The sequence below is a fragment of the Prionailurus viverrinus genome, chromosome D2, assembly GCF_022837055.1.
Source record: "Prionailurus viverrinus isolate Anna chromosome D2, UM_Priviv_1.0, whole genome shotgun sequence".
In the NCBI taxonomy this organism is placed as follows: domain Eukaryota; kingdom Metazoa; phylum Chordata; class Mammalia; order Carnivora; family Felidae; genus Prionailurus; species Prionailurus viverrinus.
In genome coordinates, this window is record NC_062571.1 from 68,497,627 (window position 1) to 68,515,034 (window position 17,408).

Genomic DNA, 17,408 nt, shown 5'->3' on the forward strand with positions numbered 1-17,408 from the left:
GCCTAGTAGTGCAATTGCTGGGTCGTAGGGTAGTTCTAGTTTTAGTTTTTTGAGGAACCTCCATACTGTTCTCCAGAGTGGCTGTACCAGTTTGCATTCCCACCAACAATGCAAAAGAGATCCTCTTTCTGGGCATGCTCGCCAACATCTGTTGTTGCCTGAGTTGTTAATGTTAGCCATTCTGACAGGTATAAGGTGGTATCTCATTGTGGTTTTGACGGCTGTATTTCTTTTGTAAGTTAATCTTCCATGTCATTAGCTAATTGATGAATTTGTCTAGCTATGAAAAAATGATATTTGCATTACCTTCTTTGCCATAGATTCAGCCATAATTTCCAAGATCTTTAATATAGTCTTCACTAACGTCTGTTATTTTTTTAATTTTCACATCTGAAAACGCTACTTTGTAAGACACAAATTTCCAATGTTTATCTGTGAAATAGTGAACCCCTGTTTCTATAATTTTTTTAATTCAATGGTATTTCTGTTAAAGTGAAGAGATTTTGAACTTCCTTCTTTTGTTTTCTATGTAAGTGCTACCTAAGTTTGATGGCTTTATTTATGAGCTTGATCAGCTTAGCACATCTCTGCAAATAACACTATGGTTTTAGTACTTCAGTATCAATTATGGCTACAAAACTGAGCTCAAGGGGAGCCTGGGTGGCTCAGTCGGTTAAGTGTCCACTTTGGCTCAGGTCATGATCTCACGGCTTCTTGGGTTCTAGCCCCGCATCAGACTCTGTGCTGACAGCTCTGAGCCTAGAGCCTGATTCAGATTCTGTCTCCTTCTCTCTCTGCCCCTCTCCCAATTGCACGTATGCTCTCTCTCAAAAATAAACGAACATTTAAAAGTTAAAAGAAAAACAAAACTGAGCTCAAAACATGAAGAATCATACTCCCAAGTAAAACTAGTACAAATTCTTTTGGTTTTAATTTCTTCAGAACCACTTTTATTTGTCATCATTTGTTTTGTTATTGCTGCTGCTTGCATGGTAGGAAAAGTATGTTTTTCCTTTCTTTTTAAAAAATTATTTTAAATTTTATTTATTTTGAGAAAGGCAGAGACAGGGTGAGTTGGAGAGGGGCAGAGAGAGAGGGAGAGACAGAATCCCAAGCAGATTCCACACTGTCACCGCAGAGCTTGATGCAGAAGGCTTGAACCCACAAAACCTTGAGACCATGACCTGAGCTGAAGCCAAGAGTCAAAGGCGTAACAGATTAAGCCTAATCTATCCTCATTTTTAAAAATCCTGTTCTTGGGGCACCTGGGTGGCTCAGTCGGTTAAGCATCCGACTTAGGCTCAGGTCATGATCTTGCGGTACATGAGTTCGAGCCCTGCGTCGTGCTCTGTGCTGACAGCTCAGAGCCTGGAGCCTGCTTTGGAATCTGTGTCTCCCTCTCTCTCTGCCCCTCCCCTGCTCATGCTCTGCCTCTCTCTCTGTCTCAGAAATAAATAAACAATTTAAAAAAATTAAAAATCCTGTTCTTTTTTTGCTGTTCAACTTGTCTATTTTCCATTAATCTGTGTTCCAGATTGCTGATACGTTCTTCTGCATTCTCTGATCTACTATTTATTCCCTTTAGTGTATTTTTTATTTCAGTTATTGTATTTTTCCACAAACTGGTTCTTTTAACATTGGTTCTTTTAAATATTTTCTATCTCTTTATTGAAGGTCTCACTGAATTCTTCCACTCTTTTCTCCAGCCCAGTGAATATCTTTATAATCATTACTTTAAATTCTTTATCTGGCATATCGTTTATCTTTGTTTAATTCTTTTATTGAGGTTTTTTCCTTAAAAAAAAGATTAAGAGTTACATGCTCTACCCTCTGAGCCAGCCAGGCACCCCAGTAATTTTTTTAATGTGTGAGAAAGTGCTAAACCTCACTCACAGATATAAAAATGCAACTTTAAAAATGTTGGAATATCATTTTTAATATTTCAAATCGGCAAAGATAAAAAAATTTGTGAATATTCTGTCGGAGATTTGGGGAGTCATTAACTTAACAAATTATTATTGAGCACCTATGACAAGTCTATGCTGGACACTGAGTGACCAGCAGTTGACAAACAAAAATTCCTTTTTTCCAGGAGCATCCATTCCAATGTGAGAGCAGGGGCATACAATAAATGAAAATAAACAAGAGGAGGGACAAAGAGAGAGAGAAAGAATGTTGGGAAGTACTCTAAGAAAAATAAAGCAGTATAAAGTATGGTAAGCGACCAAGGGGTGGTGTTATTTTAGGGAAGGTGGTCAAAGGAGAACTTCCTGGAAAGTTGACAATTGAGCAAAGGCCTACATGAGATGAGGGGAGAGTTTTGGAGATTTCTGATGGAAGTGTTTTCCAAGCAGTGTGAAGTAGTCACGTGACTCCTTTCATAGATACCACTTCTCAAATTTGCCTAACTTCTAAAAGTTAGGCGATGATTTGTTAGATATGACCCCGAAACTACGAGCAGCCAAATAAAAAAATAGATAAATCAGATGACCTTAAAATGTAGAACTTGTGTACTTCAAAGAAGATTATCAAGAAAGTAAAAAGACAACCCAAAGAAATAGAAAATATTTGCAAATCATATATTCGATCTAAAGGTCGAGTGTGCAGAATATCTAAACAACTGTTACAATGCAACAATAAGACAAGTCTAAGAATGGACAAAGTGTTTTTTCCAAATAAAATATATAAATTAAAATGAAAGGGGGGCCTTGGTGACACAGTCAGTTAAGTGTCTGACTCTGGATTTCAGCTCAGGTCATGATCTCTTAGTTCATCAGATAGAGCCCCACATTGGGCAAGCGCAGGGCCTGCCTGGAATTCTCTCTTTCTCTCTCTCTACTCCTCCCCAGTTCGTTATCTCTCTCTCTTTCTCAAAATAAATAAGCTTAAAAAAAATTAACATGAAAGACATGAAAAAATGCTCAATATCATTAGTCATCGGGGAAATGAAAATCAAAACCACAATGAGATACCATTTCATACCTACTAGGTGGCTAAAATAAGAAAGACAACAATAGCAAGCTTTGCCAAGGAGAACTGGAACTTTCACATTGCTGATGTGAAGATAAAATGGTTCAGCCCCTTTGGATATCACGTTGGTACTCTCTCAAAAAGTCAAAGAGGGAAAAAAGTTAGAGAGGGAGGGAGCCAAACCGTAAGAGACTCTTAAAAACTGAGAACAATCTGAGGGTTGATGGGGGGTGGGTGATGGGTATTGAGGAGGGCACCTGTTGGGATGAGCACTGGGTGTTGTATGGAAACCAATTTGACAATAAATATCATATTTTAAAAAAAAAAGTGAAAGAAGGTTACCATATGACTCATCCCTTCAGCACCTAGGAATATACTCAGAAGAACTGGAAACATATCCACACAAAAACTTGAACATGAATGCTCATAGCAACTTTGTTCCTAATAGCCAGAAAGTGGAAACAACCCACATGTCCATCAACTGATGAATGGACAAACAGGATGTGATCTGCCCGTACAATGGAATATTATTCAACCATAAAAGAGAATGTAGCCTGCACCATTACTGTATGCTACAGGCTACGACATGGATGAACCTCAAAAACATTATGCTAAATGAAAGAAGCCAGACACAAAAGGCCACATATTTTGTAATTCAATTTATACGGAATATGGAGGCCGTGGGGATTTGGTGCAAGTGTAGAAACAGCTTACGGAGGTGTACCAAGGCTTAGTCAGGAAGTTATTTTTCCACTGATCAGGTTTTTCATAACAGGTCCAATTTCCCCAGCATGATTGATTCTATGGAGGGACAGTGACTGTACCTCTTCTAAGGTGTAAGAGTTTGGTCTTCAACTTGTTGGGAATATTTAAGGTACCCAAGAAAACTAATCTCTTCTTTTTATTCTCAGAGTCCTTATTCAGAAAAATGCCCCCAAACTTGCAGCTGCAAGTTTGCAGGACCTTTTAATGTTACTAACAACTTGGTATTCACAATTGATTAGGGCCCAAACAGTTTACTATTCTGTAAAAACTGGAAGAAAACTGATATGTGATGAATCTCTTTTGACTAATAGAATAGATCATCTTTTTAAAAAAATCTTAATGTTTATTCATTTTTGAGAGAAAGAGACAGAGACAGAGTGCAAGCAGGGGAGGAACAGAGAGAGAGGGAGACACAAAACGCAAAACAGGCTCTAGGCTCCGAGTGGTCAATACAGACCCTGACGTGGGTTCGAAACCACAGACCGTGAAATCATGACCTGAGCTGAAGTTGGCCGCTTAACCGACTGACCCACCCAGGTACCCCTAGACTAGATCATCTTAAAGGTTATAGTTTATCAGCTGGTAGAGTATTTATCAGTTTTGTGTCTAATTTAGGAATAATATTTTAGCATTTTTCCCCCAATGACTATCTAAATTTCAATTTCTTGTATCTTTTAAGCCAGCTTTGTCATTTTACCAAATCTCTCCTTAATGAATTAGATACAATGTTGACACAAGCTTACGTGAGAATTAGAGTTTTTTAAAAAATAACAACATGAAGAGTATGGTGGCATAAATATAATAAAAATAGGGAAGCAAAGTGAAGGTTATTGGTGGTTTTTCAGGCAGTTGTTTTTTGAATGGGTTTTCCAATAATAACAATTTCCCCAACATCATCCAGTAGAGGGATGAGCATCTTTACTTCCTGAGAGACTAAGGGTTTTAGTCTTAGCTTTTAGGGCTTGGTACCTGAAAAGGCTTCTTCCCAAGTTTTTTCCCTAAGCTTCCCTAAAAAAAGTTTTGCAATGTCTCCTTTATATCCATGAAGGAAGCAATAAAAGATTTTGTCTTTTGTGAGCCTCATCTTCCCACAGTGCTATGGTTCTATCCTGCTGGGATGAGAATTTTCTAGGTTTCCTCTTAAGTGATTTGGCATTTGAAAGTCCCAGGAGTCACCAAGAGAAAACTATAATTTGGGATCATCCCTATTGTGCCAGTCCTATCTCTTGGGGACCGTAAGAATTGAATATGAGGGGTACCTGAGTGGCTCAGTTGGTTAAGTGTCTGCCCTTGATTTTGGCTCAGGTCATGATCTCAGGGTTCATGAGATCAAGCCCCACATCAGGCTCAGTACTGACAGTGCGGAGCCTACTTGGGATTCTCAATTTCCCTCTCTCTGCCCCTCCTAACATTCTGTGTGAGCGCTCTCTCTCAAAATAAAAAACTTAAAGAATATGAACTGAGTGATAATGAGAAATCTCCTTCCTAATCACTGGACTGGGAGATACCCACAGAAAATCTGCCTAGCCTAAGAATGAAGATAGATAGGGCATACATTAAAAAAGAATCTTTTTAAGAGGTGGGGAGGAATGACTTAGAAATAGATAAAATCAGTCTGCGATCCCTTCCTGGGATGGTAAAAGATTGTGAACTGAAAATAGCTTAGAGACAAAGCTTTATTTTGGAATGTCTTAACAATAGAGGGGTATAAGGAGGAGAATGAGAAACTATAACATCCGGGGTCTTACGTGGTAACTTGGCCCTTGTCCTGTACTTCACTTTCATTGTCCTTGGAGTCTTTACTACTTCAGGTACTGTACACCAGGTTGAATTTTTGTGAGAAAGTCTACAGCCTCAGAATTCTTAGAAATATGGTCAGCAGTCAGCACAGCACAACTGGGTCCTCTCCTCAGGTCTCATGTAGCTAAAATCAAGATGTCAGTCAGGCTGCAATTTTATTTAAGCCTAAGGGGCATCCATCTCTATAATTTGGGCAAATAGATTTTATGCATCCTGTTTTTAATTCTAAACATGAAGTGATTTTTATTATCCTCATTTTATAAAATAGGAAGTAGAGGCTTCAAACGTTCAATATTATTATGCCTATAAGCCCACAGCTAGAAATCCAGAGTAGAGACACTAATCCCAGAGAAATGTTTAAGAGTTTGGGGTTTTTTGGGGGCGCCTGGGTGGCTCGGTCGGTTAAGCGTCTGACCTTGGCTCAGGTCACGATCTCAGGGTCAGTGATTTCGAGCCCTGCATTGGACTCTGTGCTGACAGCTCAGAGCCTGGAGCCTGCTGCGATCCTGTTTCCTTCTCTCTGCTCCACCCCGTCCCCCCTCCCCCCACACTCTGCCTCGCTCTCTCAAAAATAAGTAAATATTAAAAAGAAAAAAGTTTTTTTAAAGTTTTGGGATTTTTTGTTTGTTTACACCGAGTTGGAAAGGATTTGACTCTGCCAGCACCAAGGGGTACTGACAAGGATGAAGTTAGCAGACTATTAAAAAGTTCAATCTAGAAATAATTAGGGCTGGAAGAGCTCGCGGCAGCAGGAGAGGAAGCAAGGACCTACCGACTTAAATGGCAGGTAATTTTAATTACCAATTTCTAACAAATATTTTTCCCCTAAAATTGATTAGATTAGAATCATCTAGGGAGCTACTAGCACCTCTTTCAGGCTGTTTAAAAAAAGAGAGAGCTTTTAATTTTAACTAAATCTCTTTTTGTTGCAATTGTTCAAGTCGGCCTAGATTTACAGTAAATGGCATAGTAAGTGCTCCAGGATTATTAATGATCACATTATTAAAACAAAGTTTGCGCCAAGTTCCTTATGGGCTGTCCTACGAGTGTCCAGTCGAGAGCTAAGAGGAGCCATTCTAAATTTACACAAGTTCCCAAGGCGACGGAGAATAATAGAGCAGCCGGGATTCGGACCACCGAACCTTATACTCCACCAGTTCGGGACCCTTGCGGCAGCACGGGGTGCCCACTTTTAAACAGCCCGAGACCACGTGGCCACCGGCAAGCTCCGCTATTGGCCTTCCGACTCTAACACTTGGCTTTGGCGCCGAACCTTTCCCCCCATGTGGGCACAACCATTGGCTCCGCGCTCGGAGGGACTCTGCGCAAATCTCACGATCAAGGCTTTTTCGAGTGAAGCTTCAGACTGATTCTCCGGAAATGTTCAGCTGAAAATTCAACAATCAAATGAAATCCACTCAACAGAGCCTTAGAAGGCTTCTTTTGCCAAAATTAAAGAGAAGACGGGACCCCGGCTCCCCCTACGCTCTGCGGGGACCGCGAGTATGGTTCCGTTCAAGGCGCGGACTCCGCCTCCGCGGGCGCCGCCATTTTGTTTGGCTGGACGGGAGCGAGCGGCGCTTTGGGGGAGGGGTCTCGTAGGCGCCTCATTGGACCCCACGGCAGCGCTGTCGCTTCTCGGTGGGGAGGCCTTCTCCCCGGCGAGGGGCGCGGAATCATGTACATAAAACAGGTGAGGCCTGTGCGTCTCGCCCACTCCCTCGCGGGCCTGTGAGGACAGCTCCGTCTGGCGGGGGTGTCTCGGCTCGACCCGTGGCCTCCCGCCTCCCGGCAGGGTGGACCCTAGACGCGGGCTGCGGGGGAGGGGAGAGGCCCCGCCCCGCCAGCGCGGGGCCGCGGCGCGGGCCTCCCCCGCCGGGCGCCGGTCCGCGGGAGTAGCATCTCCGAGAGGTTTGGAGGGACCGGGCCTTCCCAGTGGGTCGGGGGCGGGCTGGGGGCGGCAGCGGCGGGGCGGGCAAGCTGTGTCGTCCTGCCGGGGCCAGCCCCGCGCGGGCCCTTTGCGCGGGGTGTGTGGAAAGGTGGTCCCCCGGGCCCGGGGGCATCCCTGGGGGGGCTCAGGTTGGGGTGTCAGCTTAGCCCGGGGTCTTTGTCCCCGAATTACAGGAGACGGGAAAGGGACCCTCCTCCTTGCAGAGTATGTAGCGCCGCCTCGTTCACTTGTTTACTTCTGTCAAAATGGTCTTCCCGCGCAAGAGTCCACCCCAAAGATGAACCCATCCGCACTCTTGGAAAAGTTTCTCTGTTGGATGTGTTGGACTCTCAGCAGAACCCCTTTCTTGGAACGTCTGCTCCTTCTGGCCGGTCGGCGTGTCCGGGAGAAGCGCCCACTGCTCCTGGAGTCAGGAAAGCTTGGGGCCGACCGGCCTGCTTGACACACTTTTTCGCTGTAGCTCGGGGATGTTCAGCGTTCCAGCGAACCTTACTTACACAATGTACTTGCTCTTGAGAGTTCCTTAACAGGTGACTTACAACACTGGCCCTGGCTACCGATAAACGCGGACGTTTTAGAAGATTTTTTAATCGCCACTTTCCAAAATGAATTTTTCTTCCATGAAATGGAAAGTTGTCTATCTTGCATTAAATGAGAAACCAGAGAGAGAAGTGCCAAGGAAGAATGTTTAGGAGTTTCTTCTGGTAGTGTGTGTTCTCTGAAAAGTATCTTTTATTTATTAGGTTATCATCCAGGGTTTTCGGAGTTACAGAGATCAAACAATTGTAGATCCCTTCAGTTCAAAGCATAATGTTATTGGTAAGTGTTCATGGTTTCCAAGATCAGATTTATATTTATAGAGCCATTTAAATTCGGTCTATATTTAGGCTTGAGATGGGAATTGGCTTTGAATATTCTATGAATTTATACATGTTTCTTCTATGTGAAATAACTTCTGTTTTTTTTTAGTCTGCACTGGTGAATTGCTTACTTTATATATTTAAAATGTTTGCACAAGTTACTCATTTGGGTAGCCTGGTAGGTGTGAAAGTGTCTTTTAATAGCTTTACGTTTCTAGTGAATGACACTAAAGTTAGCATTTGAGCTATACTCTTCTTGACATGTCATTTCCTGGTTAAAATGCCCACTGTGTTCTTTATTCACAAATTTGATTGTTCTTGGGTTTTTTTCTTTCCTGTCCTAATATTTAAGGTCAGACCATGCAGCTTGGTGGGCAGAGCATAAACTTTGGAGCATAACAGAATGGGTTTCACGTCCCAGTTCTGACACATACTCTTTTTCAAACTTGACTTCTTGAGGGGCTTTAGTTTTCTGATTTATAATGAAGAGCTAATGATCCCTATCTTATAGGGGCTGTTGGGAAAATTAAATGAGAAAGTATATGTATGAGGATAAAGGACTGAAACGATTATTGCCCTGCAGTACCGTATTTAGTCTAAAGACTCTTCAGTTGATAGTATCCGTTTTTTGCTGATACAGCCAGCAAAAGTGTTTTCTGACATTCTGAATTTTTAAAGGCTAGATGAAACAATGTGCTATAAATAGACTTAAGCTATACATTGTCTTCCTTGAGGGGTATATTGGTATAGTAGACTGCTAAGTCCACCATAAAATACAGATTGGGTAGCTTAAAGAGCAGGAATTTATCTTCTCACTGCTCTGGTAGCTCAAATCCACGATCAGGCTGCCAGCATAGTCACATTCTGGAAGTCGCCATCTTTTTTGTTTGTTTGTTTTTAATGTTTTAATGTTTATTTTTGAGACAGAGACACAGTATGAGTTGGGGAAGAGCAGAGAGAGAGGGAGACACAGAATCCAAAGCAGGCTTCGGGCTCTTTGCTGACAGCTCAGAGCCTGACATGGGGCTCGAACCCGTGATCCGTGAGATCATCACCTGAGCCAAAGTCAGACGCTCGACTGACTGAGCCACCCAGGCATCCCCTGAAAGTCACCATCTTTGTCATCAGGCTCGTGTGACTGTTTGATTCTCTCTCCCTCTTCTTCATTAGAGCACAAATTCCATTATGAAGGCCCCACCCTCACAACCTCATTAATCCTGATTACCTCCCAAAGCTCCCCGCCCCCCCCCAAATACCATAACATTTGGGGTTAGGGCTTCAACATATGAATGAGAGAGTGACACAGTTCATTCTGTGGCATGGGATAAGGTGAGATTTATATAGAGATCAGTAATAGGCAAACACTAAATGCTGATGTTACCAGAGAATCTACTTTATTTTGAAATAAAAATAAATTTTAAAAATTGAGAGCAAAAGTGTCAACTATACTTTGAAATAAAATTTAAAAATTGAGGCATGGGAATGCAAACTGGTGTAGCCACTCTGGAACAGTGTGGAGTTTCCTCAAAAAATTAGAAATAGATCTACCCTACCACCCAGCAATAGCACTGCTAGGAATTGACCCAAGGGATACAGGAGTACTGATGCATAGGGGCACTTGTACCCCAATGTTTATAGCAGCACTTTCAACAATAGCCAGATTATGGAAAGAGCCTAAATGTCCATCAACTGATGAATGGATAAAAAAAATTGTGGTTTAAATACACAATGGAGTACTACGTGGCCATGAGAAAGAATGAAATATGGCCCTTTGCAGCCACGTGGATGGAACTGGAGAGTGTCATGCTCAGTGAAATAAGCCATACAGCGAAAGACAGATACCATATGTTTTCACTCTTAGGTGGATCCTGAGAAACTTAACAGAAGACCATGGGGGAGGGTAAGGAAAAAAAAAAAAAGGAGGAGGAGTTTTTTTTTTTTTTTTTTTTTTTTCAACGTTTATTTATTTTTGGGACAGAGAGAGACAGAGCATGAGCGGGGGAGGGGCAGAGAGAGAGGGAGACACAGAATCGGAAACAGGCTCCAGGCTCTGAGCCATCAGCCCAGAGCCCGACGCGGGGCTCGAACTCACGGGCCGCGAGATCGTGACCTGGCTGAAGTCGGACGCTTAACCGACTGCGCCACCCAGGCGCCCCGGGAGGAGGAGTTTTTAAGAGACTCTTAAAAACTGAGAACAAACTGAGGGTTGATGGGGGGGTGGGTGATGGGTATTGAGGAGGGCACCTGTTGGGATGAGCACTGGGTGTTGTATGGAAACCAATTTGATGATAAATTTCATATTAAAAAAATAATAAATAAAAATTGAGGCAAAAACAAAACCTGCCCTCAGTACATTAGTTGCAGCCTTGTAGTTGGGAATAAAGAAAACACTTTGGGGGCGCCTAGGTGGCTCAGTCACTTAAACATCTGACCCTTGGTTTTGGATCATGTCTTGATCTCATGGTTGGAGGTTTCAAGCCCCGCATCGGGCTGTGAGCTAATGGTGCAGAACCTGTTTGGGATCCTCTCTCCCTCTCTCTCTGTCCCTACCACCTCCGTGCGCATGTGCAAAATAAACTTATTAAAAAAACCACTTTTTACCCTCTGCTGTACCTGTTGAATAGTTAATTTAATTAAAGTGCCACAAGGATAGCCTGATTGTTCTGGTATTTTATTTATATTTTGATTACAAGAGCCTTCTGATTTTCATCAATCAGAAAATCTTTGGAAATGGAAAAAAATGAATAATTACTAGATATCAATCATTTAAAAATTATATATTCTATTAAAATATAATTGCTAGATTTATATTACAGGTTAAACTAGATGAATATCTTAATTAGATCAATGGTATAATTTTATGAGCTGTAAAATGATGACTTTTATTATGATGACTAGATTGTAGAATCTATCAAGTGTTTTTGTTTTAGCTATTAAGAGACCACTGTTGGGGCGCCTGGGTGGCGCAGTCGGTTAAACGTCCGACTTCAGCCAGGTCACGATCTCGCGGTCCGTGAGTTCGAGCCCTGCGTCAGGCTCTGGGCTGATGGTTCAGAGCCTGGAGCCTGTTTCCGATTCTGTGTCTCCCTCTCTCTCTGCCCCTACGTTCATGCTCTGTCTCTCTCTGTCCCCAAAATAAATAAAAAACGTTGAAAAAAAAAATTTAAAAAAAGAGACCACTGTTTTACTACTTTGTTTACATTAGTATTGTTAATAGTAACAGTTACAGAGTAAATTGTCTAAGTGTTTTTTCTTTTGTTTTAACAAACCTAATATGATTTTACTGCTTAAACATGTTTTTTTTAAGGTTTTTAAGCTTTTTTAAAAAATTTATTATTTTTTGAGTGAGAGAGAGGGAGAATACCCACATGAGCAGGGGAGGGGCAGAGAGAGGGAGAGGGAAGATCCCAAGCAGGCTCCTCACTGTCAATGCAGAGCCTGACTCAGAGCTCTATCTCAGGAACTGTGAGATCATGCCCTGAGCTGAACTCAGGAGTTGGACACTTAACCAAGTAGGCCACCCAGGCACCCCACTGCTTAAACATGTTTTAAAGACAGGAAAGACCCAAAGTAGTGTAGACTGAGATTGACATTAAAAATATCCTGTGAAAGCATAGTACTTTGATTATTTAGTGATTTGACCTTAAAAAAAGATTTGAAGGCAACTATATCTTCTGGTGATCTTCAGTGTTTTAATCTCTTGCTTGAACAGTTGAATGATGTTTGAATTACCAAACATACACCTTTTTAAGGTTACTTTGTCTCTAGCTTTTTAACAAAAGAAATATGTTAATTGTAGAACGTTATGGAAGAGTTTAAAAGCTGAAAGGAAAAAACTAAACTGTAATCCTGCCCAGCAATAGCCATTCTTAATATTAACAACCTATACTTGTATTAGCCTTGGTTTCCTAGAAAACAGAATCCAAGGCCCACTCAGCAACTAATAAGACTTTAATGGGAAGGTTCAGTCTGAGGGCAAGAGTAAAACGGAAAGTTGGTCATAGCTTTATAAAGAAGGTTCAGCTGGTTTGTGGTCATATTGGATAACTTCCAGACAGACTTTGTGAACCCACCACGCCTGGGAAAGATCAGATTGGAAAGGAATGGAGATGGCTTTGTCTGCTAGTTCCTGTTCTCTGATTGGTCAGAGTTTACTACACAGGGCATTAATTAATTCCTCCATGCTTTTGGATTGTGTTACTCTGGGGACTAACCCCCTAAAGTAGTCAGGGAACTATATAGTGTCTTTTGGATTTTCACAGGTCTGACCTGAGTGCACACCCAGGGTAGGCTGAAACAACCTAAAGGTGATGGAATACTGAATCTCTCCATTGACAGGCAGTTAAGGCTTGGGTTGGGGCAGGTGATTCTGGGGCACATATAAACTGGATCTACCCCCATATGCCTCCAGTCTTTGTGTACATCTACATAAATAAGCCTTTTTTTTTTTTTTAAGTTTATTTTGAGAGAAAGCACAAGTGAGGGAGGGGCAGGGAGGAAGAGAAAATCCCAAGCAGTCCCTGAGCTGTCAGCACAGAGCCCAACGTGGGGCTTATTCCCATGAACAGTAAGATCATGACCTGAGCCAAAATCAAGAGTCAGGCGCTTAACGGACTGAGCCACCCAGGCTCCCCCTAAGCGTTTTAATGTAATTTTTAATTATTTATTTTTTTAATTTTTAAAATATTTTTCATTTATTATTTTTGAGAGACAGAGCATGCGTGGAGGAGGGACAGAGAGAGAGGGAGACACAGAATCCAAAGCAAGCTCCAGGCTCTGAGCTCTCAGCACAAGAGCCCAGCGCGGAGCTAGAGGTCAAGAACAGTGAGGTCATGACCTGAGCCAAAGTCAGACACTTAACCAACTGAGCCAGCCAGGCACCCCTATTTAATTTTTTAAATGTTTTATTTATTTTTGAGAGAGTGCACACAAGAACAGGGAGGGGCAGAGAGAGAGGGAGACCGAGGATGTGAAGTGGGCTGTGTGCTGACAGCAGAGAGCCCGGTGGCTGGAATCCCCAAATTGAACCATGAGGATGATCCTGACCTGAGCTGAAGTTGGACACTCAACCAGCTGAGCTACCCAGGCGCCCCACAATAAGCCTTTTAAAATAAAAGTCGGCTTGTAGTATAATCTTTTGATAATCTGTTTTTTTCTGCTTAAGAATAAGTCTTGGGGCACCTGGGTGGCTCAGTTGGTTAAGTGTCCGACTTCTGCTCAGGTCATGATCTCGCGGTTCGTGAGTTCAAGCCCCGCGTCAGGCTCCGTGCTGATGGCTCAGAGCCTGGAGCCTATTTCGGATTCTGTGTCTCTCTCTCTGACACTTCCCCATTCATGCTCTGTCTCTCTCTCTCTCTCTCTCTCAAAAATAAATAAACGTTAAAAAAAAGTTTTTTTTAAGAATAAGTCTTGAATCTCTTTCCTTATTAAATAGTCAACATCCTTGAAATTGCTTTACAGTATTCCACTGATGGGTAGGAGTAATTAAAGGGAAATTTAAAGTTTTAAGTTATTTATGAATAGATTACGGTTTTAATTATATGTAATTCTTTGAATGCTAAATTCTCTTTTTAAACTTTTATTTAGAGATAATTTCAAATTTACAGAAAAGTTGTATAAATAGGAACAGTACAGAGAATACGCTGATCTCCTTTACCCAAATCTACCTGTTAACTTTTTCCTCTTTTGCTTTATCATTTGTACCCACTCTCACACTTTTTTTCTTAGAATAAGTTATGTAGGTCTTTGTCCTTTACCGTTGACTTCAATGTATGCTTTCTAAGAATAGGGATATTCTCTTACATAATCACGGTAGAGTTTGTAAATTTCCATAAATTTGACATTAATACGATAATCTGCTGTTTATTTTCCAGTTGTACTGATTGACCCCCAAATTTTCTTTATAGTATTTTTTCCTCCAGTACAGGGCCTAATTTAGGGTCAGGTATTGCTTTTGGTGGTCATATCTATTTAGTCTTTTTAATCTGGATCATTTCCACAGCCTTTCTTTGTCTTTTTTAACATTGTTTTTAAAAAATACTACATAAATGATGTGTCCTTCTGAGTATATTATATCTGGAAGTGAATGATGTCTACTGTTTTTGTTGTTGTTTAATTTACTTCTTTTGAGAGAGCATGTACAAGTAGTGGGAGGGTGGCTCGGTTGGTTGAGTGTCCAACTTTGGCTCAGGTCATGATCTCAGTCAGTGAGTTCAAGCCCCTTGTTGGGCTCTGTGCCGACAGCTCAGAGCCTGGAACCTGCTCTGTCTCCTCTCTCTGCCCCTCCCCTGCTCGTGCTCTGTCTCTGTCTCAAAAATAAACGAACATTAAAAATTAAAAAAAAATTGCGTGTCCATAATAATGATTGTAAATTATGAAAACTAGTAACATATTAGTTATTCCAAATATTATTTGTTAGGAAAAAGCAAAAGAATAAACAATGAAGTAAATTTAAGAAAAAAAAAATACCTGAAGTCTCTACAAAAATTGCATTCATTTAGTGATTAAAGCTGTTTTGTTTATGGATTTTTGTTCACTGTTCTTTGTATTTAATTTCAGGTATTAAGATGTTAAGTTAGAAAATTGAATATAAATTTTTTAATACTTACAGTAAAGTTTTAATTTTATTGTTTTTTATAGAAAGTAACATGTACTTTTTGAAATTTTATAGTGGGCAGAAATGGATCTGGAAAAAGTAACTTTTTTTACGGTAAGTGTTGTTTTTTCAATTCTAAATATATTAAGACCTGGGTATCTTCGCGTAGTTTATTTTAAAGATTGGTTTTCTGAGATTATGTCTGTATGAAACTCCAGAAATACTTTTTCGTACAGGGTTGCAGTTTAGTGTAGGGAGTGTAGAGTATAATGATCTGAGTTCTACTCTATACCTAGTGATTAAGTAGCTGAGAGGTTGGGCAAAACAATCTTTCAGGGTACTCTTTGCAATTTAAAAGTGTACTTGACCTGTCTACTTTGATGGGTTATGGGAATCATGAGATAATAATAATGGAAGTGCTTTTTAAACTTGAATGCTGTATGTAAATGTTGCAGATGCATATTTATACAAGTGTAAATGCAACAACATAGTTAATATCGTTTTGGAAAATGACTCATCTTCTTGTTTCACTATGTATGTATGTAAGTAAATAAACCTTTCACCCAACATGGGGCTTGAACTCATAATCCCAACCAAGATCAAGAACTGCATGCTCTACTGACTGAGCCAGCCAGACATCCCTCTGTTTTGTCTTTTAAAAAAATGTTTTCTAAATCATTTTTATGAAAGATAGAGGGGTGTAAAAAATTAGAGACTCAACAAAGATTATTGTCAGTTTGAAGATAGTAAATAGCTTTGAAAATTCTAAAGATAAAATACATTTAAGTATAATGCCTCTGTTGACAAATCCTTTGGAGAGAGAAAACATCTGAACAGGTTTGAACTATACAAGAAGTAGATTGAAAAAATTTTGAACCTCTTGTTTGAGTAGTGCTTGAGGGAAAGGGGGTGGGGCTTAGCAGGAGCAAAGGTTCTATCCCTCTGTGCTCACAAATCTATAGCCCTTCAGTGGTTGTAATTTGGTGATGATAAGTGAGTGGGATTGGAGTAGAAGTATTTCATAATCTCCAGGCGGATAAAGGCAGTTTGAATCTGTTCCCCTAAGGTGATTATGTGATTATGAAAGATAACCACTCTCCCCTCAACATACACATTCATACATGCATACTCAACTCTTGGAATGTCAAAGGTCTCTTGGGTGAACTGGTAACACGACAGCTGAGTAGAGTTTCATTTCTAGGGCAGGGTGGTCCAGTTAGGTACTTTATATGGAAGCAGCAGTGACTTCTTACAGAAGATAAGAGCAGTGCAAACAGTGCAGTAGAATGTGGGAATCTGAACTGTTTCCCTGTGTTTCCCACTTAGTTTAATTTCTTTTGACAAAACTATCCTGCTAAGGATATGGTAAGAATATGTCCTATTTTGTTAATAAATATTTTGATGTATATTATTTACTTCTAGTGGATAAAAGCAAAGTGTTAATCACTCAGTGTATACTTTGATCAAGACGTAGATTTTAGTTCTGCTTACCTCTTTTTGTTACCTCAGTGTTCTCTTTTTCTTCCCTTAAATGTTTCAGTGCAAACTTCTTAGTATTTTTCTTGTCATTTCTAAGCTGATTAGTCTAAAATACAAGCAATTTTTTGTATATATGAAATAGATAATCTGTTTTATCTGCCTTGTTCATTACCTGATAGAGGTATGGGAAGTTATAAATTAAGGCATAAAGCTTCTTTGAGACTATACTAATATTTAATGTTTTTGTATTTTTAGCAATTCAGTTTGTTCTTAGTGATGAATTCAGTCATCTTCGTCCGGAACAGCGATTGGCTTTGTTGCATGTGAGTGAGATTGCTTTGAGATTGTCAATACATGTTGACATTATGTATTTTTAAAACTATATTGTTAATTCTGGTAAATAAAATCACTTGTTCAAGTTTCAGATCTTTTGTAAACATGATATAATCTCTCTTAGTAAACATGGTACAGTCTCTCTTAAGTGTGTTAATTCTACTATGGAATTTAGCCTACTATATTAATGCATGATAAAGGCCTAATTTTTATGTAAATGGTAATAAAATTGTAGGACTTTCCTATAAATGGGTGTGTCTTCCATATAAATAGAAATTCTTTTTAAAAAATTTTTTTAGTGTTTATTTTTGAGAGAGAGAGAGCAAGAGCAGGGGAGGGGCAGAGAAAGAGGGAGACACAAAATCTGAAGCAGGTTCCAGGCTCTGAGCTGTCAGCACAGAGCCCAGCACAGGGCTCGGACCCAAAAACCATGAGATCATGACCTGAGCTGATGTTGGACACTCAACTGACTGAGCCACCCAGGCACCCCATAAATACAAATTCTTTATTAAGAGTATGGTCTGGTGATGCTCTGGAAACAGGCTTGCTGAAGAGAAAAGAGTTTGAAATTGGGAATTAGGAACTTTGAGACTCAGAACCAGAAGTTAATTGGGAGCATAGAGAAGGAACCATTACAAACTAAACAGCATAGGGG

At 40.5% G+C, this 17,408-nt stretch overlaps 1 protein-coding gene across 1 annotated transcript in view; it reads left to right on the forward strand.

Moving 5' to 3' along the window:
* The first annotated feature begins 7,070 nt into the window (after positions 1-7,070).
* The window catches only part of SMC3 (structural maintenance of chromosomes 3), a 38,038-nt gene continuing 27,700 nt past the window's right edge, over positions 7,071-17,408 (forward strand). Inside the window, exons 1-4 of the mRNA XM_047825728.1 lie at positions 7,071-7,228; positions 8,230-8,305; positions 15,017-15,055; positions 16,676-16,743. Coding sequence (XP_047681684.1) covers positions 7,214-7,228; positions 8,230-8,305; positions 15,017-15,055; positions 16,676-16,743 — 198 coding nt within the window. The 5' untranslated portion in view covers positions 7,071-7,213. The remainder of the gene's footprint in view (positions 7,229-8,229; positions 8,306-15,016; positions 15,056-16,675; positions 16,744-17,408) is intronic.